Source organism: Mytilus trossulus, chromosome 7, assembly GCF_036588685.1.
Source record: "Mytilus trossulus isolate FHL-02 chromosome 7, PNRI_Mtr1.1.1.hap1, whole genome shotgun sequence".
NCBI lineage: Eukaryota > Metazoa > Mollusca > Bivalvia > Mytilida > Mytilidae > Mytilus > Mytilus trossulus.
In genome coordinates, this window is record NC_086379.1 from 83,038,103 (window position 1) to 83,061,200 (window position 23,098).

The 23,098-nt window shown below is 30.7% G+C and overlaps 3 protein-coding genes across 6 annotated transcripts; 2 read left to right on the forward strand and 1 right to left on the reverse strand.

Moving 5' to 3' along the window:
• LOC134726722 (uncharacterized) lies at positions 1–1,966 on the forward strand. Its single transcript, XM_063591139.1, has 4 exons — positions 1–67; positions 675–758; positions 1,109–1,222; positions 1,645–1,966. The coding sequence occupies exons 1-4, from the start codon at positions 1–3 to the stop codon at positions 1,827–1,829; spliced, it is 450 nt and encodes a 149-aa protein (XP_063447209.1). The 3' UTR covers positions 1,830–1,966.
• An 852-nt stretch (positions 1,967–2,818) lies between these two features.
• LOC134726014 (acidic mammalian chitinase-like) lies at positions 2,819–11,619 on the reverse strand. 4 transcript variants are annotated; one of them, XM_063590370.1, is made up of 10 exons: positions 11,596–11,619; positions 10,034–10,079; positions 8,670–8,849; positions 7,628–7,890; positions 7,272–7,396; positions 6,741–6,855; positions 5,458–5,643; positions 4,615–4,737; positions 3,440–3,628; positions 2,819–2,913 (listed from the first exon to the last, which is right to left on the reverse strand). In XM_063590370.1, exons 2-9 carry the CDS (start codon positions 10,074–10,076, stop codon positions 3,449–3,451), a joined length of 1,215 nt encoding a protein of 404 aa, XP_063446440.1. In that variant the 5' UTR covers positions 10,077–10,079; positions 11,596–11,619; the 3' UTR covers positions 2,819–2,913; positions 3,440–3,448. The 4 variants fall into 4 exon arrangements, with proteins under 4 accessions (XP_063446440.1, XP_063446438.1, XP_063446436.1 ...); XM_063590368.1 differs by lacking the exon at positions 11,596–11,619 and adding an exon at positions 11,516–11,593; XM_063590366.1 differs by lacking the exon at positions 11,596–11,619 and adding an exon at positions 11,402–11,533.
• A 2,479-nt stretch (positions 11,620–14,098) lies between these two features.
• LOC134726723 (C-type lectin-like) lies at positions 14,099–18,973 on the forward strand. Its single transcript, XM_063591140.1, has 5 exons — positions 14,099–14,134; positions 15,339–15,490; positions 17,070–17,173; positions 17,928–18,009; positions 18,696–18,973. The coding sequence occupies exons 2-5, from the start codon at positions 15,340–15,342 to the stop codon at positions 18,971–18,973; spliced, it is 615 nt and encodes a 204-aa protein (XP_063447210.1). The 5' UTR covers positions 14,099–14,134; position 15,339.
• Positions 18,974–23,098: the final 4,125 nt, after the last annotated feature.

Genomic DNA, 23,098 nt, shown 5'->3' on the forward strand with positions numbered 1-23,098 from the left:
ATGCATAAGACTATCAGTGGACACAGAAATGAGGCATCTTTATCAAGCTATTGTTATGATACTTCAGGTAAATGCTATACACAAATATTTAATATTCATTGTGCAATTGCTAAAATTTTAATACAGTTATCTAAGGAATGACTGTAATATTTTTTCTATCTATGAAGAAATAACATAAAAATGTGGTATATTACAGTCATTTCTTATAATTTAATTCTAAATTTCATTTCAAACCGTAGAAAACCATGTAAAAAGGTTGATGACGTCACGGTGACATGACTATATTATGTCTATGGGCTGAAAACAAAATAACGTCAGCCAATCAGAAGACACGTTCCATCGGAAATATCTATATATCTTATGCAGTACATCATTTGTACATATAATAACAAAAATATACATTGAATTACACCAATATTGTAAGAATATTTCTGCTTTTAATATCATAATTGAGTTTATCCAAATTTTTTATGTAAAATCTCAAAAAGGTATTGGGTCTTATTTATGTGTGAAATGACTGAGTACAATATTAATATATTCTTTATTCTAATGACTTTACTTGTACATTTCTTTATTTCATTGTGCATGATTATAAATTAATTTTATTGTCTGTCAATCATTTTCTGAACTCATATATAAAATGCTTTCATTGTTTTTTTATAAATACATTTCAGATAAACAGAAACAGAGTATGTCTGATGCATTAAGTAAATGTACCTATGGAACATTACAACAGACAGAAAGTAGGAGTGTAACTAGTAAGTATAATCATGTAAACTATCAAATTAAACAAAATAATCAAAGAAATGCAAAGAAAAAATAACCTAGGAGAAATGCATGTATTTATCGTCTTGTCGGTACCATGAAATATAGCACACTACATTGTTGCATTGACTCCCCTCAAATATTATAGCACAATAAAATCACATCGATAATTGTATTCTAATATTTGCCACTAAACTTGGGTTGTACTGTTTAAAGATACTGATAAGACAACTGTTCATATATGGCTCCTAAGTCCTTTTGTACATATAGTCTATATAATATATAAATAGTTTTCCTTACATGCAAGATAGTGTAAAAACAAACTTAATTCTTTTTATTACAGTTAGCTTGTCCCAGGAAAAGACTGTTTCTACCTTCACGTCGGATGAGAATGAACAGCCAATACCTCTACCAGTAATAGAGACTGTTTCTGCTGTTAGAAATAGTAAGAGACAAGGTATGTTTTCTTTTTGTATTCAGGTACTATTGAAATAGTATAAACTATTCAACATATATTTTGGGTCAAAACATGAAATAAATGACAAAAGGTTTGTCACATAGTCTTCAACAATGAGATCTTCCTTAAAGTCACTGTCCTACATGTCCCGTTACATATAATGGAGTTCATGAACAAAATGGCATTCAGGTGAATTAATTGCATATTTAACACATGTAAATACATTTATGTCTCAACATTCTTCAATACATTTTAAAAATGAAAGTACGCTTTTACTTGTTTTTGATAGTACAAATGATGTACTGCTATATGGCCAGGAACTATTTGTGCAACTTTGTTATGTTCAACTAGAATAATTTGTTACCTAATAGTATCGGTACTTTGTTCACACTCAAAAGCTGATTTTATTTAAATTATTTTAGTTGAAACTGCACCATATGATCCAGATATCATTGACTTTTTGGGACTACCTGATGATGTTTTGGTGGACTATTGCCAATCAGTCGAGAATTCTGACCACCAAATTAGTGCCCCAAAGCAAATGAAGATGATGCCATTGATGAGTATTTCAAATTGTACTGTTAATATCAACTATTACAATAATTGAATTTGAACAATGATGGAAAATACATTGTAGTAGATATTATTTGAATTATAAGGACATTTAAGAGACTTAGTTTCTGTTAAAACTTTATTTTATATGTGTTAACATATGTTCACTGCTATTGAAACAAAAATAGTCATTTGTTACAGATAAATTGTAATAAATGACATTTACTGTTACTATAACTTGTTTTTTTTTAAGTTATAGAGTACTGTGAAGAAGGTTAATAAATGATATGGAAGAGGTTTGGAGTACACCTTCTTGAGAAAAATCCAAAATAATACACAATAATAGACAAATCTAGGACATAATGCTTTAATTGTACTTCTTCATCTTGAAGTGAACATGAGTTTAAGCTTTCAACAATGAGCAAACCGCTGGAACCTTATAGCAAGTTTAACACAACTTCTAGCACCAGGCCAACCAGTATTCTATTGTATGTCAGTAATGATTTATATTCAGATACAGAGTAAAAAACAATCATTTCACCTCAAAACATACTATTGAATTCATCCCTTTGATAATCTTTCTTGCAGGTATAAAGACAAAGTCAAAGTCTTTTTAAGAGAGCAAATATATGTTGATAAGATTACATAAAAAGCATTTTTTTACATTGAAATACACTATTGTCACTATTCAAAATAGTACACAGTCAGTATAATAATAATATTAATGTTGTGTTTAACATTGACTATGGAAAATAGTAGCCAGGGTTTGAGACAATAGTGCACTCCCCTTCGGGTCGTGCACTATTGTCTCTCACCCTGGCTACTATTTTCCCATAGTCAATGTTAAACACAACATTATTATATAATTAGCGTTAATTTTGTATATTGTTGCTTTTATTTCTAAAATCTGTCCTTTTGAGTAAGTAATTGTCTTTTTATCATAGTGTTATTTTGCTATGGTAATGTATTTTGTCTTTGCTACGTGCATTCTGGCTTTGTATTGCAGTCACCAAAATCTTATTTATCAATTTATCAATTACAAACTAAGATCCTTCTTTGATTTATTGATTTATAGTATTTAATATATACAATGTGTCACATTCACGATATGTATCTCCCTCGTATTAATAATATCACGTCTACAATAAAGAAAAAAAAAGTCAAATATAATTACTATAACAGGTTTATATTTTTGTATAACACTTAATGGTATGTTCAATATAGTAATGTTTAAATTATAAAAAGATACTATGCTTAAAAGATGCAGGAACATTTTTAAATGAAGAGAAAGAGTGATTAACGTTTGAATAACACATTGTCAAATAAAGGCAACAGTAGTATACAGGTGTTCAAAAGTCATAAATCGATTGAGAAAAAAACAGTAAAAACATTTATAACAGAGAAACGCACACACAAATACCATAATAGTCGACACAACATGCAAACTGCGAAACAACAACGAACATATTTCATTAACAATACACACCATAGGATATAAAAAACAGTGACGTGTTCTATTTTGAAATAGTTAGAGTGGTTTGGATGAACATGTAAAATAAATTATAGATCGAGTTACAAAAAGGCTTTTAAATACGCTAAAGCAATCTATATTGGTGGACTTTTGATGTTTCACTGCTGTAAAACTTAAGATATACAGCTAATTACCTGATGATATTACCCAACAACTACAGGTAGTGCAGTCGATACAAAATCAAGTCCTGGTTTACCACTGAAAACATCCTTCATTGTTTTCATTAAAGGGTTTTTGCCTTGGCCACACACACCGTGGAAATCATCTAAATCTAATGCCCACATCATACCTCCTCCTAAACCATTGTCCATAATGTATTTTGTCTGTTAGGGAAAAAAAAACCATTATAAAGTTTAAATTTTAAGTACTCCTTGTTAAACGACTATACTGGATAAAGTCTTCTAGAATATAACTGTCAGAATTTGATTAAAGTTATTGAATTGTCAGTTTCTGTTCTAAGTAAAACAGTCTTAATTTGTTGAATTTATTAAAGACGTCTTTACACTAAATCCATTGAACGTTGGATGTGCACTGATTGCTTTCCTCTTCTTAGTTAAAAAAAACCATGGATATGGGGAATGTGTCAAAGAGACACCAACCCGACAAAAGAATAAAAACATGATTACATAATTACTTTATGCGTTGTTATTTGCTTTGAACTCAATTTAAGTAACTGAGATAACACAGCGTATGTGCTAAGTGTATTTCGTATTTTGTATCTATATTTTTTCCAGATTAAGGGAGGTTTTGGTGCCTGTAAACGTTTTTCACCACATTCAGTCTGCTACTGTAATTCAGAAGTTGTCGTTTGTTGGTGTATATCATATTTGTTTTTAGCTGATTGTTTTATCAGATCGTTAGCTTTCTTATTTGAATTGCAATACATTTGCCATTTCGGGGCCTTTTATAACTGGCTATACTATGCGGTTTCGGGTTTATGCATCGTTGAAGGTCGTACGATGACCTATATTTTCTAATTTCTACGTCATTTGGTATCTGATGGAGATTGATCTCATTGGCAATCATACAAATGTTTGTACATGTATATAAAACATATTCAACTGTCTAATTGATTGTAATACTGTACACATGAAAGTCACTGACAGATGTGAATGATGACTATGACCAAGTTTGGTTCAAATTTGCCAAATAGTTTCAGAGACGATTATCGTTAATGTAAAGGGAGTGTTCAAAAATGTATTTCAGACCTTCTGAGCCTTATTATCTTATATCAATTTCAATATTTAATAGAAAGTTTATAATTATTGTTGGAATATAAAAGTTATCTTTTCCTGACATAAGTACTTACTTTAATGGCAATACTTTTCGGAGTTTCGAATGAGATCCACTGGTTATCATGATAGGCGAATGGTACTTTCTGTTCATCTAGCCAAATCTCTGTCCAATTCTGATACATAATGTCATAACAGATCTAGTTGTCAAAGAATGATAATAAATAATTATTGATTGCCTTTGAATGTTGATTAGATTGAAACAATATCTGAAGTCATAATAAATTATCCACAGAATACTTTATCACCCTAGGGCATTGATCCTTTATGTTGTAAGTAATACATTAAGAATCAATCGCACATTAGACCATACAAACCAATTCTCCCTACTGTAAAGATACTACAAAGATACATAGGCAAAACCGTGACACAACAGGCATATAGACTATAGATATAAGGATTAGCGTTATCAGTTCATTACATTGACCTCAACAGGAATATGGGAAGAAAAAAGGTTAGAATTCATATGTAAATAAACTCACCATAGAAACCAGGATTGAAATTTTGCATTTGCGCCAGACTCGCATTTAAAAAAAGTAAGAAAAAACAACAAACAAAGTACGAAGTTTAAGAGCATTTCGGACAAAAAATTCCTAAACATTTTGCAAAATACATTTTAGGTTATATATCACTGAGGTTAAAAAGTCTTAGTAGTTCAAAATGTCAAGTGTTATTAACTGTTAATTTAGAATTATAACCATATCGAGGATAATTCATGTCAACACAGAGGTGCTGACTACTGGGCTGGTGATAAACCACCATAAATTAAGAATAATTTACATGAAACCCGAGATAAAATACATGACAATGACAATGACAAAAAAATTATATCTTTTATCTCTTTATCATATCAAACTTACCTCATAGTATGACAAGAACCCCTTTTCTTTAGTGGTTGAACCCGCAGTACCCTGACCGGAAGTAGGAGCACCCAATCCTGTCTCAGATGTATTATTCAATATGAAAGACCTTCCATATGATGCCATACCCATTATAAGTTTCTCTTTTGGAGTGCCGCCATTCAACCACATTTTAACAGCAAAATCCTTAAAAAAACCAGTGTCATCCTTAATACGTTGTAAAATCAGGTATAGAGTTTTAAATAAATGGAGCAATGAAAACACTACAAACAATAGTAAAACACATGCCGTATATTAAGTAAACCAAAAATCTGATTTATGAATAAACAATACAATATAAACAATATGACAGACAGCAAACCATGTCTTCCACTCCAGGCTTCTGGTTTGAGAGAAGCAAACAAACAATTGGCAGTTAAAAAATGCATCATGCTTTTTAGACTAAATATCAAATAGTATTTGAGAAAAGCATGAACTTGCGCTTTCTAAACTGTATTGCAATATATTTTGTAATGTTGAACTGCTGATAATAATATTAATGTAAGGGCCAAAAAGCCGATATTCAATTATTTAACTATAGTGTCAAACGGATAACTTTTAATAATACGTTTAATAAAAGGTCCAAGAAGTAAACTTGCATCGTATATATATTTTCGACCTCCATAGACACAATTATCATATAAATTCGATTATAATATCCGCTTTGTTATCCGGTTTACCAATAAACATGACATAACTATTATCATGGTTGAGAGTCAGAGTTGTATTTCTTTAACTTCTAAAACATTATTGATTAATTAGGTAAACACTGTTTTGTACATGTTTGTATCAAGTCAGGAGTATAAATAAAGGCAACAGTGGTATACCGCTGTTCAAAAATCACAAATCGATTGAGAGGAAATAAATCCGGGCTACAAACTTAAACCGAGTGAAACATATCAACTATTAGAGGGAAAACACACTCAAGTGCAACAGGAATTAGGAGTATGACAGTTGTTTTCCATTCGTTTGATGTGTGTGAGCTTTTGATTTTGCCATTTGATAAGGAATTTTCGGTTTTGAATTTTCGTTTCAGTTCATTATTCTACTTTGTACTATTTATTATTACTTTGTGTACTATTTATTATTACTTTGTACTATTTATTATTACTTTATGTACTATTTATTATTAATTTGTACTATTTATTATTACTTTGTACTTTGTACTATTTATTATTACTTTGTACTATTTATTATTACTTTGAACTATTTATTATTACTTTGTACTATTTATTATTACTTACAACATTATTAGCCTCGTATGGAGTTAGTGATTTGTAAAGTGGAGTATTACATTGTGTACCATTATAAAAATCACTATTCATATCAAACGCCATTAGATTTATAAAGTCCAAATTCCTGAAGAAGAAAAAAATTGATAGGGCAATTGTTACGTGTGAAATTTAATTTTATTCAGGAGATACACATTTGTGATCTGTATGTTGAAAAAGATAACAATAAAATCCATTATGACACAAAAGAAATTTCTTAAATATTTGCAAACTTTGAAATTCTGTTGATTTATATTGATCTTCGAAGAAAACCTTCTGTTACCCTTTTCCCGATATTTTGCAAACAAAATATGTGTTAACTAAAAACGTCTTCAGTCTATAAATAAAACCATTACTTCAGGTATATCCATAAAATATAATTTACCAATAATATATAATAGATAATATTGTCTTAAAATTGAAAAAAATTATATAAAAAATTTAATTCAACAGTAAAAGACATGAATCTTCATCATAAATAATTAAAACAAATTAAAACTTTACTCTGCTATTTTGCTGATTTCGTACGCACTCTCTATTTCTGGTTTACTGGCTGCCACAGCTGCTGTTAGCAACAGACGAGAACTACCAGTTCTCAAATCTTCATTGTCATATTTTGTTCGTAATGTCTGTCAAAAAATATTTTCTTTCATTAATAGAGATTGGTACAAGATTAAGCTACTCACATTTACTTATTTGAAAGTCTACTATCAATTTATTTTGAAATAAAGAAACATGTTTAGTTAAATTAAAAAAAAAAACCCAATGAATCCTTTTTTTCATTCTTCAAATTGAACTTTTCTACTTGTAAATATTGAACAGAAGATGCATTTTCTTTGTGCTTTATTTATTATTTGTACCTTAACAAGGGAAGTGAATCTCTTTTTGTCCTCAGGAGGGCTTCCTCTATTGGCAGGATATTCCCAATCTAAGTCAAGACCATCAAAACCGTTCTGTCTAAGGAATTTGATTGAATTTGTAGCAAATGCATCCATGTTTGATTGGTTAGCCACGATTCTTGTAAATGGTTTAGTCCCATGATTCCACCCTCCAACAGCTAACAGTAGTTTTAAGTCAGGATTTTTACTTCTTACATCATGCATCATATCAAACTGACCTTGTCCTGAAATGGATATGTATGAATAATCACCGTTTTCAACTTAGTGTGTGTTCTAAAAGTTTTCAAGACAAACTTTTAAAAACAAATGAATAAGAAAAGGTTAATTGTTTGATTGACTGTAAGATAACGACTGGTTTTGATAAACAATAGATATAGGAAGATGTGGTGTGAGTGCCAATGAGACAACTCTCCATCCAAGTAACAATTTAAGAAGTAAACCATTATAGGTTAAAGTACGGCCTTCAACACGGAGCCTTGGCTCACACCGAACAACAAGCTATAAAGAGCCCCAAAATTACTAGTGTAAAACCATTCAAACGGGAAAACCAACGGTCTAATCTATATAAACAAAACGAGAAACGAGAAACACGTATATATTACATAAACAAACGACAACTACTGTAATCAGATTCCTGACTTAGGACAGGTGCAAACATTTGCAGCGGGATTAAACGTTTTAATGGATCCAAACCTTCTCCCTTTTTCTGCTTCTGAAACAATAGCATAACATCACAACATAGAAAAACACGTTCTTTTAATATAGAAAAAACCCGACAACATCTAATTCTATAAAAGAAGTAATGGACATACCAAACGTTTTACCAAACAAAACTTTTTTTATCCAATATATATAAATATATGCAATGCAATAAGTTATATATATATAAATGTTCTGAGAACACATGTTCGTAATCAAGTACTTAATTCGTTAACTGATGGAATTACCCCATATACGAATGAATTTTGCCATATGCACTATTGACTCTACCTTATAAACTTACCCCATACACTGATATCATTCCATTCATATGGTTTGATGTAATTTGATTCCAACTTGGCAAAGGCATAAATCACATGCGTGCATAGAAACGGATCTACATTATTGGCCTTGTACTTTCCGATTCTACTACGGTATTGGGCCCAGTTTGTAAAATAACAAACCCTTTTATAACTTGCAGCGGCTGAAAAAGTATTTATGTGATTAATAACAGCAAATTGTAGAGTAAATCTATGAAATATAAAGTACCAAAAACACATGTCCATATATGGATATCTAGCCATTAGATATCAGAAAGCTGTAATCTGTATTATAATAGCCATGAAAGAGAAGCTAAATGACAAACAACAACTCCGAGGAAAATAAAAAGCACCTTTAATATCAAATGGCAATATCAAAAGCTCAAACACATCAATCGAGTGGAAAACTACATTCATAACCCTGACTTCGTAATGTAGAACATGGTTGATTAAACCTGGTTTTGTAGATTGCCTGACTTCTAAATTGTATAACAGTCGCATACAATCTCATTAATTGACAAGAATGTATGAACAAAACAAACAGACATCAAATGTAAAATAGTCAAAGTTAGTTACAGAAGTCATCATATTATTTTTCAATCTTAATCACTATAAAAATTAAACAATTACTAAAAAGTTTGTAAAGTTCTGTTGTTAGAACAGCTAAGCAAACTTTTACCCTCCTCTTTGTTTTTGTAAAATGCAAAATTGTTATTTGTGATAATGCTAAAGTAGTTATCAAAATTACCAGGATAATAGTAGGATTTAACACATTTTGGTTAATTGTCTCATTGCTTTTCGAGTATTTAATTTTGGATTTCAATAAGTATTGCGTCTCTGTTGGGCAATGTGTAAACGAAACGCCACGTCTTAGGTACCTGATTAAAAGCTAATGTATATCTTTTGTTTACTCTTATTCTATTAAAGAAATGGATTCTAGTGAGCGTTCAGAACAAGCGCACCACCAATATTGATTTCAAAATAAGTGAGATTCTTTTATTTGCTCTATATTAAAAGTATTCTTTTCAATGTTATTATTGTGGTGCGTAGAAATCTCATAAAAGGTACTAATCTTTTGATTTAAATGAAAACACCAGACACGAACTCTTATATGTCTCAGCAAACAAAAAACACATGTTTACAGAATAATTTCCACTTACCCAACGTCTGCACACGAAAATTATTTTTTAAGAATATGGTTTTTGTTTCAAAAACTTGACTTTTAAGCGAAAGGGACCGTTTGCCATGATAACTTACCGCCTAACTTAAAGGGTAGGGATAATTACTTTTAAGCAACAATCATATAAATATTAAAGAGGATTTGATGGATATAATTAGTGTGTCTTACCTTCAGATAAAAGAAGAATCAGAACAATATAGCTGAACATCATCCTCTGAAAAATAATAGAATTATATTCATACAGTAAAATCTTGGATAGCAAGAAAGACATCCACAGTGGCGAGTGTCACATATCCCGGAATGCGACTTAACTTGTAAGACTTATCAATTAGTTTGTACCTTCATGAGCAACTGAATGGGGACTAAATGATGAACACCTTATTTCACCCCGATTATTGGTAGGGTTCGTGTTGCTTAGTATTGCTTAGTATTTAGTTTTCTATTTTTTTTGTCTTTTTTTGCCACGATATTGTCAGTTTGTAAAATATTTTAAAGTTTGAACCTCTTTCGGCTCTCTTTTACTATTATAATTGAATAATTTGTATTCCAACCATCGCTGGCCTTTTAAATAAATACTGATGATAATTAAATGATACATTTAGAAATTATTAATTATTTCCATGAAGGTTAAATTTACTCGATAGATTTTACCATGAAATTATCTTCTGCAGCAACAAGGATGTCTTTTTTTTTTATGATTGGTTAATTCAGGTCCGATAACTACTCCCTGCAAACACAAAAAATAGTGGGTTGTAAGTTAAATAACTCTATTGAATTTTCTTGATTCTTTTTTGTCACAAAATCATAAAGTAGGAATTTATTCGAATTATTTTAGGCCAACAAGCTTAATCTTAAATCAAGTAACCAGGACTTTATCTTCAATAGTAAATTCCGTCCGGTAGTAACAATTGTTCCTTAAACTTATTTCTTTGATAATCTTGTCAATTAACATTTTTTTCTAGGAAAGAAATCCATAGCTAATAAAATAATATTTCTCGTCCAGATAGAATGAAGACATGATCCGTAAAATGGATAAGACGACAATTCTTGTATTCAATAATCTAATACCGCAAACATTAAAAATCCAGTACTAAGTCAGGAAAACGTCCATTGTTATGTTATAGTCCGTTTCTGTGTGTTTTACATATTAATGTTTTGTTTTTTGTGTGTCGAATGTCTTCTTTTATATTTGATGCGTTTCCCTCAGTTTTAGTTTGTGACCCGGATTTGTTTTTTTTCTCAATCGATTTATGAATTTGAAACAGCGGTATACTACGGTTGCCTTTATCTATTCATGATGTTGTTATAAAACGTACTTATCATCGATTTCAGTCTTCTTTCTTATGACTGTGTTGGAACAGTGTTATAACAATAACAAGAATACAGAAATAATACGACAGTGAAAAATAATACATGTACATTGACATAATAATGTAAATATTTCAAAATCTTACACAAAACCACAACTATTCGTGTGTGAATGATTGAACAGTTTTACAGGTACACAAATAACTTCAAATAATATAAAATCCTGACCTGCTATGGTCAAAAGATGGTCCACTGCTAATCAGAAAAGTAGACGACAAAGTAAACTTGTGAAATATATTCGTACTTCAAAAGGAAGAAACGGTTTCATTGGTCATTACCAACCTTTAGCTTGTAAGATCCTTCTAGTCCTTTTCTGATTAGGAACACGAGATTATACACACGCTTACATATATTACATATACCTTGAATTTGGTGTATACATTGTCATTATGTTATCAGTGTAAAAGTCTTTATCTAACAGAATGATTTGAAACCTCAACAATAAGAACCAAATGTTTCAAGAAACGTAACAATAGAAAAGATTGACAACTACGCAATAAATGCGTACTACTTCAAACTATATTTCTAATATATACATATCTTCTCTTTATCAATTTCAAAATAAGTGCAAGGGACTATGAGTTACACACTGAGGTCAATCAGTAATTTGAAAACACATACTGATATTTTCCTAACACTACTGTTGGAAATATACATAATGGAAGAGGAAGACATATATTGATCTTGGTGTTCTCTTTTAAAACCAACAACAAAACACAAACTTTTCAAAACAACCAAGTTTTACCCGGCCGAATGTTCATCTCCATGCCCCAAGTTTGAAACCTCTTTAGTGAGTATTGTACATGTTTATTTTGTTTAATACGTGGTATGAGTGCCAATGCGACAACTCCCCACCCAAGTTGCAATGTGTAAAAACAGTCAGGATCCTACTTCGTCAAAATTATCTCCCCATTACGCCAGTTCATTTTCACAATCGTAGAAACGGCAGCCATTGAAGGGATGACGCGCTACCAATTTTGCTCTTGGAAACCGATATATTTATCCACATTGCAACATTACGATCCTTATATGTCAGTTGTATTTAAAAAAAAACCAAATGTATTACCTAGATAATGAGCATCAGTTAATAATCTTGTCTGCATTGATTCAACTTAAAACTTTTGTCTGATCGGTTGTCAGGTTGAATTTTCGAAAAATCATAAACATTTAAAAAAATTCTAATTAAATATTTCGTGGAAGGGCAGACTAGATTTTGTTAGTGTATGAAGACTCTAAACTCTAGTTATCACACACAAAAAATTAGAATTTTTCGAAGATATGCATTTTCATCATCCAACTTGAAAGACTGTCGTCAAGTACTTTCAGTAAAAAAAATAGCTATTCGAACACACCTTCTCTGTTTTTGTGACTCATTAAATAGGTATTTCACTTGACCCATATATTTCATCTTTTATAACTGTGATTTTTTTGTGTTATAACGTCAACCTGTAGCTTTAATATATAAAAATGATAGAATCTGAAGCGAGACGATGTATGAAATATTCTTACTTTGTACGATATCAAGACAAAATAATCAACTCAAACACGCCCTAACATAAAAAGGTGCACTCGATTTTCTCTTTTCGATACGATTTTTACCCATTTTTTGGATTTTTTTCTTCAGTCACATAATGGAAGGGCAGACACTAAAATTACCGAACTAATAGATTGATATGTTTTCCGTCCGTGGTAATTTTTTCAAAAAAATCGGAGGTTATGCATTTTTGTCATCCAACTTGAAAGATACCCATGTCGTCGACTTGATATCTAATTGTTCTGCTTAACTATGAACTAGATAAATTGAAAACTTATGCAAATGGTGTTTTTAAAATAAAACACTTCGTAATTGAGAAGAAAAATGCAATTTTGTTTGTTTCTATTAACTTTAAAAAATTTGTCACTATAGTAAACAATACTGTAAACGTTTATCGCCTTCTCTAATAAAGAGCTTCGATTCTTTTGTTCTATTTCAACCTGGTTTCCGACTGAAAAGTAAACAATTATATGTAAAGTACGACCTTCAACACGTAACCTTAGCTCACACCGAACAACATACGATCAGGACCATTGCTATTTTCTACACTAATTTGAAGAATTCCAGTTAGTGTTTATTAATAGCGATGACACTCGCACTTATATCTGTCTTGTCTATCAAAACTACGAAATTGCATGTGTATATTGTAGTGATCGAGCTGCATTTCGTACTTTGATTAAACTCAATAAACTTAACAAAATAAGCATTTGTTTATATGTCAAGAAAAACAGCAATTATTCATCGGAAAAGACTCGCGAAAATACTTAACAATACAACTATACCAAAACACAAACATGAACAAATACGACGCACAAGCAAGATGTTTTTAATGAGCAATAAAAAAACAGTCGACAAGCAAAACATTGACAAAACCAATTACTGAGCAGTGGCGGATCCAGAGGGGGGGGGTTCCGGGGGTGCGCACCCCCCTTTATTTTTGCCGATCAATGCATTTGTATAGGGACATATGTTTTGCACCCCCCTTTGTCCTGGGTTAGCACCCCCCTTTCGAAAATTCCTGCATCCGCCCCTGCTGAGCGACACGAAAGCAACCATATAAAGGCAAACAAATCTCAATAAGAAAATTGCCCGGAATTATATAGAGGGTAAGCATTTAACTTGTATTCAGTATCTGTTTTGAGATTTTGTTTTGATTGCTATTTATTGTACATTTGATTTTTGCAAATTAAAAAAAAAGGTGTTCTACTTATTTAAACAGATACATTTTAAAACATAACACATTTTGTCGTCTCATATTACGGTAAAATCAAATTTCTTTTTAATGACTACGACATGTGCAAATAAACTGTATTATATGTAATCACTCGTACCTTTCACAGATCATACAAACATCTTTAAGTGATAAGGTAAGTTTAAATAATAATTCATAATTATGAAAATGTATGTAATTGCTGTGTACACAGCTGCTTTTGCATTGGTACTATTTCTGTAGTAAAAATTTGTAGTACTAGAAATCTGCTTTTAATATTCAGTACTATTTTGTTATTCTAAAACTATTGTAATACTTAGGTACCTGTACTTTACAGTACTTTATTTGTACTTGAAATTTAGGTACTACAGATTTTAGGATACTACCGTTACATTTTCAGCATTTTGAAAGTTTTTTTTTATCTCAAATCTCTTGAAGATATCATTTTCAAACATGGAATATTGTATTATTTCTGTACCAAAATATTTAGTACAAATCAAGTACTGTAAAATACAAGTACCTAAATATAACAATAGTTTTAAAGTAAAGAAATAGTACTAAATATTGAAAGTAAATTTCCAGAACTGCATTTTGTTAACAGAAATAGTACCTATGCAAAGGTAGCTGTGTAGAAAACTCAAAATTGACACTCTTTTGAATATTGAAATTGAAATTGGTGTGGATGTAAGCAACTGTAGGTCGCTGTACGACATTCAACAATTCGCAAAACTCATTCATATAAAACAATAAATGAAAAACAAATATGACAGACAGCAGTCAATGACTAAATATACACATCAAAAAAAAATATTGCATTGATTTTTTAAAACTTGAAAAATCAGCCTCTTATTTTAGATGATTAAATATTTGTAAAATAATATTGAAACATAGTTTTTGATAACATTAGCCTTAAAGCGAACAAAAAATGTTTGATGCAAAATAATTATCTAACCAAAAATTTAATAACAAAATGAAGTGTTTTGTGTACAAAAAAATGCATTTTACAACTTTTACTCTAGTGGAACTTTACAATGTCGGACATTTCAAAATTAATCTTAATATGATTGTTGACATCATGATTGATCTTTTACGCCAAAGAAATAGAACTTTGTGCGCAGCCTTCATTCAAACGGATAACCGTTTTGCTGTTTACGGGTACGGTAGCTGCATTTGCAGATAAGGACTTATCGAGTCGATATTTATTGATTAAACTCGGGTGATATTTAAATAATGTTTAACAAGTTCTATTTTAAAAATTATATCACAAAAAAATAAAGAGTGTGTTTTTAATTTCAATTTCAAGTTGGTGTTGCAATACTTATTTTACATGTGTATATAATGATCGTATTTGTTTTTGTAAGAATGAAGCTGTTTATTTTGTTGGTGTTTGTAATGGCAGCGGATGCTCTTGATTCGTGTTACACAAACCAAGAACGTAAAAACATTGCAGAACTACAAAATCACATCCTGGCTTTCACAAAATCTGTCGACTCTTTGAAAACTGGACTTAAATGTGAGTACTACTCAGGTTCTTTTGCAATTTTATATAAAAGTAAACTTTTTATACGAGGGGTTTTATATTGAATTAGAAATTAGATATTTTAAACATCAGCAATCCTTCGTTATCAATTCAATTCTACATATCTGTGTATTTTCCAAAAAATGAACTTCGTCAAGTAAGTCAACTTATATGTTTTAGAATAACTCTTAATGTTTATTTGATTGAAAAGTACAAGAGTTAAACAAACAAGAGGCTCTTAAGAGTCTGAATCGCTCACCTTAATTCTTTTGGTTAAATCTCTCATCAATGATTATTTTGGCTTTTCAATTTATTTAAATGTTTTTGGATCAACCTATTTTCTTCAAAAGCAAAAAAAAAAATCATTTTCTCCTATGTTCTATTTTAGCCATAGAAGCTATGTTTCTTGACATACAAGGAAATAAAATATAAAATTTATACTAGATACTATGAAACTCATTTAGCCTAAGTTTGGCTGAAATTGATACAGCAGTTTCAAGGGAGAAGATTTTTTAAAGTAAGTCAACAAGATGAACAAATTGTGAAAAAGTCTTTAAAGGGCAATAACTCCTTAAGGGGTCAATTGACAACTTTGGTCAGATAGACTTATTTGTAGATCTTACTTTGCTGAACATTACTGCTCACTTTACAGTTTATCTCTATCTATAATAATATTCAAGATAATAACCAAAAACAGCAAAATTTCCTTAAGATTATCAATTCAGGGGCAGCAACCCAACAACGGGTTGTCTGATTCATCTGAAAATTTCAGGGCAGATAGATCTTGACCTGATAAACAATATTACCCCATGTCAGATTTGCTCTAAATGCTTTGGTTTTTGAGTTATAAGCCAAAAACTGCATTTGACCCCTATGTTCTATTTTTAGCAATGGCGACCATGTTTGTTGATAAATCAAAACCTCGGATACAATTTATAAACTAGATACCCTAAGGAACATTCAGTTGAAGTTTGGAAGTATTTGTCCCAGTAGTTTCAGAGGAGAAGATTCTTGAAATAGTTTACGACAACAGACGACGACGACAGACGACAGACGACGGACGACGGACGACGACGGACGCCAAGTGATGGCATAAGCTCACTTGGCCCTTCGGGCCAGGTGAGCTAAAAAGGTATCATATTTTTTAAAGATCGTTATCACAATCTTATTAATCATCATGAAACCAGGTTATATAAAAAAAAACGGCCATACAGGTTGCATTAATACAAACTATAAATCAATGTATATTTTATTTGATACAAATGAGGTACAATCTAAACAAGTTAACTTTATAATTCACTTTGACTATCAAAACGTTCATTCTAGTCATCGTCAAGCTTAACAAACTTCAAGGTCGTCCTGGTTCATACATCTCAGTCGTTCAGAATATATCATATGATCAATAAGGTTTATCATGTATATTTATATAGTCAATACATGTTCGTTTTTTACATAAATAATAATGACATGTGCATAGGTCATCTTTGAAAATAAATAAAGGTACAACATTACATAGCTAAAAGTAAGATCAAATTGAATACAAAACTACGTCTTGTTTACTATTTATATATAGCGAAATTTACTGTTTGGAATGGTGGATGTAAAAATGGTTGGAAGCCTTTCCGGGATCATTGTTATCATTTAGTTCAAGACAAGAAAACATGGTTTGAATCAGAGGTATGCTCTTCATGAATCTTAACGTCTATTTTTTTTTTAATGTTTTTGCCTTTAGATTAGGGACTCTCCGTTTTTTAATTTTCCTCGGAGTCCAGTTTTTTTGTGACTTTTTGTTTTTACATTTTGAATGATTTTCATTCATGAGCCGAAACAAGTATAAACATGGTCTTATTTAGTCATTTGATTTTAAAATTACATTGATTATCAGGGTTATGTATGTTTCATTTATATGTATATTGATGCCTTTAAACTTATTAGTTTTATGAATATTTAAAAACAAATTCACATTTCTTTCCGTTTGTTTTTATATATTTCAAGCATTGTGTGTACACAAAGGAAGGAAAACTAAATTTAATGTTTTTGTCATAATAAAACATATATATAAAACAATGTACATTTCTTTAGTCACATCTATATATATATATAGGGCTTGATAATGCGAATAGTATGTATATTTTTTTGATATTAGTTATTCGTTTCAAATTAAGGAATATCCCTCTAACCCTTAACTACTCCTGTTCAAAGACGTGCGCATACATAGTTACATTTCTTAAACCTTGGATCCTTAATATTTTAATTGAATAGTTTATTTTTATACATAATTTGTAGACGTGCACATAGGATTTTGAATTATTCAATTTACGATTACATATAATTGATTCAATCCACGTTATTAGGACTCCTTATGTTATATACGTTAAGTCTCACTGTTGTTGTGCAGTTGCATAAAACTTATCTGTTATCTTATCCTTAGAGATTTTGCAAGAAAGAAGGCTCGTCTTTGGTTAACGTTAATGATATAGACGAAAATAACTGGTTACAGTCACAGTTCAAAGGTGAATATTTGAAAAAAGTGATTGCTCAATAAATAGTAAATAATCAAAGCAAAAATATTTTTCATTACAATCACAGCCAAAAGAAAAAAAATATAAATGATACAATTGAGAATGAAAATTGGAAATTTATCATAAAGACAACAACCGGGTTACCCGACCAAAGAGCAACTCAGCTGGTCACTAATTAGAAAAGTGTACTAGTTAAAATGGATGTCAAACTATACTCTAAAACATACAAATGATCTAGAATTAAAAAAAAAAAATACAATACTAGCAAGGGAATTTACTACACTACACTAGTTATGTTCGGGTCCTTTATTGCTGTTCGATGTGAGTACAGTACAGATATTTTTGTTAAGAAAACATATATTATAGACACAGATAAAATGCTAAGTATAGATAGTTACAGTCAAACGGTTAAATACACATGGTTAAAAATGTATGTACAACCAAAACCAAACAACATAAAGGATAACAGATAACATAGATGCAACTTAAAAGAAAAAAAACCAAAAGACACAGATTTAAACAGAAAATCCTTTATACAGTGCTCGAAAGAAAAAAAGTATTGAAGTCATTGTTCAGACAAAGAATTATGCGGCAAAGAGTATTTTTTTAAGAGAAGACAGTAAGGTATTTGTATAAGTTGAACTCTTTAAAATGAATTTAGAATGTTTATTCTCCAGGCGCGTCAAACTTTTGGCTTGGTATTACTGATGGAGACTTGAAACATTGGATCAATACAGTTGATTATGCTCCGACTAAATATTTCCACTGGGCATCTGGCGAGCCAGGAAATGTAAATGAAAATTGTGCTATGCTCATAACAGCCGATGGTAAATGGCACGACTTCCCATGCGGCACACAACTTTGTCCTTTTGTGTGCAAGAAAAATGTTAGGTGTGTACTTTTTCCATTTCAAGAATATCAGCTGCGCTACTTTAAAATTCCTTATTTGATTTGATGAAATGAAATGCAAAGAATTAATTTGATTAACATTTGATTTTTTTTTCAAATGTTTTAAGATTAAGAAAATACTCGTTTTTGTTTTAATTTTCGGTATGACAATACATGAACTTTTTTTTATGCTACATGCCATCAGATCTTTATTGACAGTAAAATAGATGAAACAATATAATATTATATGACGTACAGTACATAAACATTTTTATTTGAGATAGAGAAAAACTGTACATATATATTTAACAAATATATGGTCTATAGATGTTTGATATTTAATTTTCTAACCTGTACCAATGCAGGAATATGAAAGTTGTTTTCTATTTGTTTGATGTGTTTAAGCTTTGATTTTGTCTTTAATAATGGTCTTTACGTTTTTAATTTTCCTCGGAGTAGTTCGGTATTTTTGTGATTTTCCTTTTTCGTAATTGTATAAGGCTGTTTTTGTGTACTGTACTAAATTAATTTAAATTATCCGTTGCTATTCCGTGTTCAACGTGTCAAAATGTACGAGTAACTTATATTTTTAGGTATATATTTCTCTGTCTTGAGTGTTCTTGTATATACTTGTACTGTATTTATTTCATGACAATAAACGTCACACTAAACTCCAAAAATATAGATAAACTAAAATTAAAAATCATACAATACTAACAAAGACACAAAATAACGGCGGGTTAAAACAAGTTTTTGTGATCTTAACCAACTATCCCCCTATACCCCTATCCAAAACACATACCAATACACACAGTAAAACTTAGTAATAAGCCGTAAAACAAAAAGTCCATAATCAATTGCCAAAATCAAATGATTAAACATATCAAACGGAGAACAAAAACTGTAATATTCCTGAAATGTAGAAAATAGTGGATAGAACCTGGTTTTATAGCGCTAAACCTATCATTTGTATGACATTTGTATAGATGTTTGATATTTAATTTTCTAAACTGTATATTTCTATTTTTTTTTAGATAAAAGATGTGTTTTAAAAAGAAATCGTAAAGCAGTCAATGAATAACACGAATAAAACATATAATGCAAAACAGTAGAGTTATTTATAGATTTTTATAGAGTTGATTTTGACTTTTTGCTTTTACGATATATGAAAAAAAGAATATGTAGGGTAAACAGTGTCTTACAAATGTCATTATGTGGTTCTTTATTGCTTTTTGGTGTGAACCAAGACTACATAATACAGGCCGTACTTTGACCAATAGATGTAAACCTTTTTATATTGTGACATACAGCTCTTCAACGGTTTCGGTACTTATACATCTTCGGATTTCACATGTTTGGCTTTGAGCGTTCCTGATGAAGGTAAATCCAGAAAAGCGCTTCGGACGCACGAAATTAATAACGTGTTGTTTTCAATATTTTATATTGTGATGTGGATGGATAGTTGTCTAATTGGCACTCGTACAACGTCTTCTTATTTTCATATAGATAAATGGACAGATTACTGCAATAAGAGATCAATTGTTTTACCACGCAAACAATTAGGATTGCTAATATTTCAAGCATGACCCATCACATCAAAATTGAAAGTTCAATACTATAATATAACTTTATCAACTGATCTGGTCTTTTGCTTCTGTGATCGGAGTATATAGTAATAATGCATCAATAGGGTATTGTTCTATGGACAGCAAACTAACTACAAAATGAACTAAAGGCAATCGACATACAAGAGATAAATAATATCTCTCTGTCTATACCGTCCACGGTCAACACTAAATAATTTTAACTTACTATTAGAATATTTTCTTTTACAACTGTAAGAAAGGTCAAGAAACAACCTTAACATAATATTTAATACAGGTTTTGATCGATTTATGAGTTTTGGCTTTGAACAGAAAAATTCGAGTGAAATATAACCTTAGGCGATTTATCAACAGCATTTTACTACCTTAAGGAAAACGATTTGTGACACGTGTTAGCAGGAATTGTCCACAATGTGTCCTCTGTGTAATGCTTATAATTATACCTCCAGTTTTCGTCTATTCATCCGTCTATTCCAATATGAATATTTTTCCTCACATCTTTGTTAGAAACTACATTATAAGCAATTCTTAATTTGGTTTTAGCGTTTATATAAGTCAGCTATACAATAAGATGCGTTTTACTCAACAACTTCCTCAAATATTTTGGCTGCGGCATCATCAACTTGTTGTTGTCTTTTCCTGATTTTTTATTTATTTTAGCCATGTTTTGTTGGAAAACGTCTACGAATATTTGGTCCTCTATTCTCTACAACTTCTTACTTTATTTGACCTGTTTAACCTTTTTTATAAGCGTGTCACTAGTGATATTTTTGTACACGAAAGGCGCGTCTAGCGCAAATACAAAATTTAAATTATGGTATCTTTGATGAAAGCCAACGGCAATTTAACGCTGTTCGAAAGTCACAAATCGGGCGAGCGAAAGCAAAACCGGGTTACAAACTAAAACCGAAGAAAAAATATCAACTATAAGAGGAAAACAACGGAACTACAAAAAAATTAATCTGTGTCGGAGTTCCTTCAGAGACTTGTCAAAAACAGGAAGATCAAAGAAACCAGGTTATTAAATTTAACATACAAATATATTGATGATGTCCTTTCCATTAACAATCCAAAACCTTTCTGATTGGGTTTTAAAAAGTAAAATCACAAAAATACTGAACTCCGAGGAAAATTCAAAACTATAAGTTCTTAAGCAAATCAAAAAAAATCAAATGACAAAACACAAACGAATGGACAACAACTAGATCTTTTAGAACAAGAAATTAAAGAAACAACAGACACGACTTCATCTGCCTCATTTTTATACTGATATCTCGAACTTTACATACACGGTCATCTCAGTACCAGAATCTGACAAAAGATACGATTTTAATTAAGAAATTATCAACTTCCTCCACCTTAGTAGCTTTATACCAACTTCACCTGTACATGGGATGTATATTTTCCATTTTTTTTGCTTTTCAAGATCTTACATGTGTCACTAAGACTTCACCAGTTTCTGAGTTGAAAGATTAGGAGCTAGAGGTATAATTTGTCGTGGTTTTTGTTACATAGAACTTGGCTCTGTACTTATACATTCCCTAATTGTGTTTTTGTGCTATCGTAAATTCTTGTACTCTTGGTAATGTGCTTTGTCTATGTGCCGTTTTGTGTTTCTTTGTTACATATTTGTTTGTTTTCATAATGATTAAGATTATAACACAAAATTGACTGCTGTACCTCAATTTTGACATTTTTACCTATTTTGTCTATTTGTTTTGTTCCCTCGTCGTTTTCAATATTACGGAATTTTGTACGACTGTCATACAAGTGAGAGGTTTAGCTAGCTATAACACCAGGTATTGTCCACCATTTTCTACATACGAAAATGCCTGTACCAATGCAGGAATATGAAAGTTGTTTTCTATTTGTTTGATGTGTTTAAGCTTTGATTTTGTCTTTAATAATGGTCTTTACGTTTTTAATTTTCCTCGGAGTAGTTCGGTATTTTTGTGATTTTCCTTTTTTCGTAATTGTATAAGGCTGTTCTTGTGTACTGTACTAAATTAATTTAAATTATCCGTTGCTATTCCATGTTCAACGTGTCAAAATGTACGAGTAACTTAAATTTTTAGGTATATATTTCTCTGTCTTGAGTGTTCTTGTATATACTTGTACTGTATTTATTTCATGACAATAAACGTCACACTAAACTCCAAAAATATAGATAAACTAAAATTAAAAATCATTCAATACTAACAAAGACACAAAATAACGGCGGGTTAAAACAAGTTTTTGTGATCTCAACCAACTATCCCCCTATACCCCTAGCCAAAACACATACCAATACACACAGTAAAACTTAGTAATAAGAAGTTTGAGTCCGATGTCAGAATATGCAACGACATTAACGTAGCAAAATGACAATGATACATAAATTAACAAAAAAGTAAAATCTCAACAATACTGAACTGCAAGGAAAATTAAAACGGAAAGTCCATAATCAATTGCCAAAATCAAATGATTAAACATATCAAACGGAGAACAAAAACTGTAATATTCCTGAAATGTAGAAAATAGTGGATAGAACCTGGTTTTATAGCGCTAAACCTATCATTTGTATGACAGTCACATCAAATTTTGTGATA

Bases quoted from the DNA above. Each gene is read 5' to 3' on its own strand.
- LOC134726723 (XM_063591140.1), top strand. From the start codon at position 15,340: ATGAAGCTGTTTATTTTGTTGGTGTTTGTAATGGCAGCGGATGCTCTT. The intron at 15,491-17,069 runs GTGAGTACTACT...ATTTATATATAG, and splicing joins TTTGAAAACTGGACTTAAAT to CGAAATTTACTGTTTGGAAT. The intron at 18,010-18,695 runs GTGAATATTTGA...TTTATTCTCCAG, and splicing joins GTTACAGTCACAGTTCAAAG to GCGCGTCAAACTTTTGGCTT.
- LOC134726722 (XM_063591139.1), top strand. From the start codon at position 1: ATGCATAAGACTATCAGTGGACACAGAAATGAGGCATCTTTATCAAGC. The intron at 68-674 runs GTAAATGCTATA...AATACATTTCAG, and splicing joins CTATTGTTATGATACTTCAG to ATAAACAGAAACAGAGTATG. The intron at 1,223-1,644 runs GTATGTTTTCTT...AAATTATTTTAG, and splicing joins TAGAAATAGTAAGAGACAAG to TTGAAACTGCACCATATGAT.
- LOC134726014 (XM_063590370.1), bottom strand. From the start codon at position 10,076: ATGATGTTCAGCTATATTGTTCTGATTCTTCTTTTATCTGAAG. The intron at 6,856-7,271 runs GTAAAGTTTTAA...TTTCTTCTTCAG, and splicing joins GAAATCAGCAAAATAGCAGA to GAATTTGGACTTTATAAATC. The intron at 4,738-5,457 runs GTAAGTTTGATA...TTTGACAACTAG, and splicing joins GGTTCTTGTCATACTATGAG to ATCTGTTATGACATTATGTA.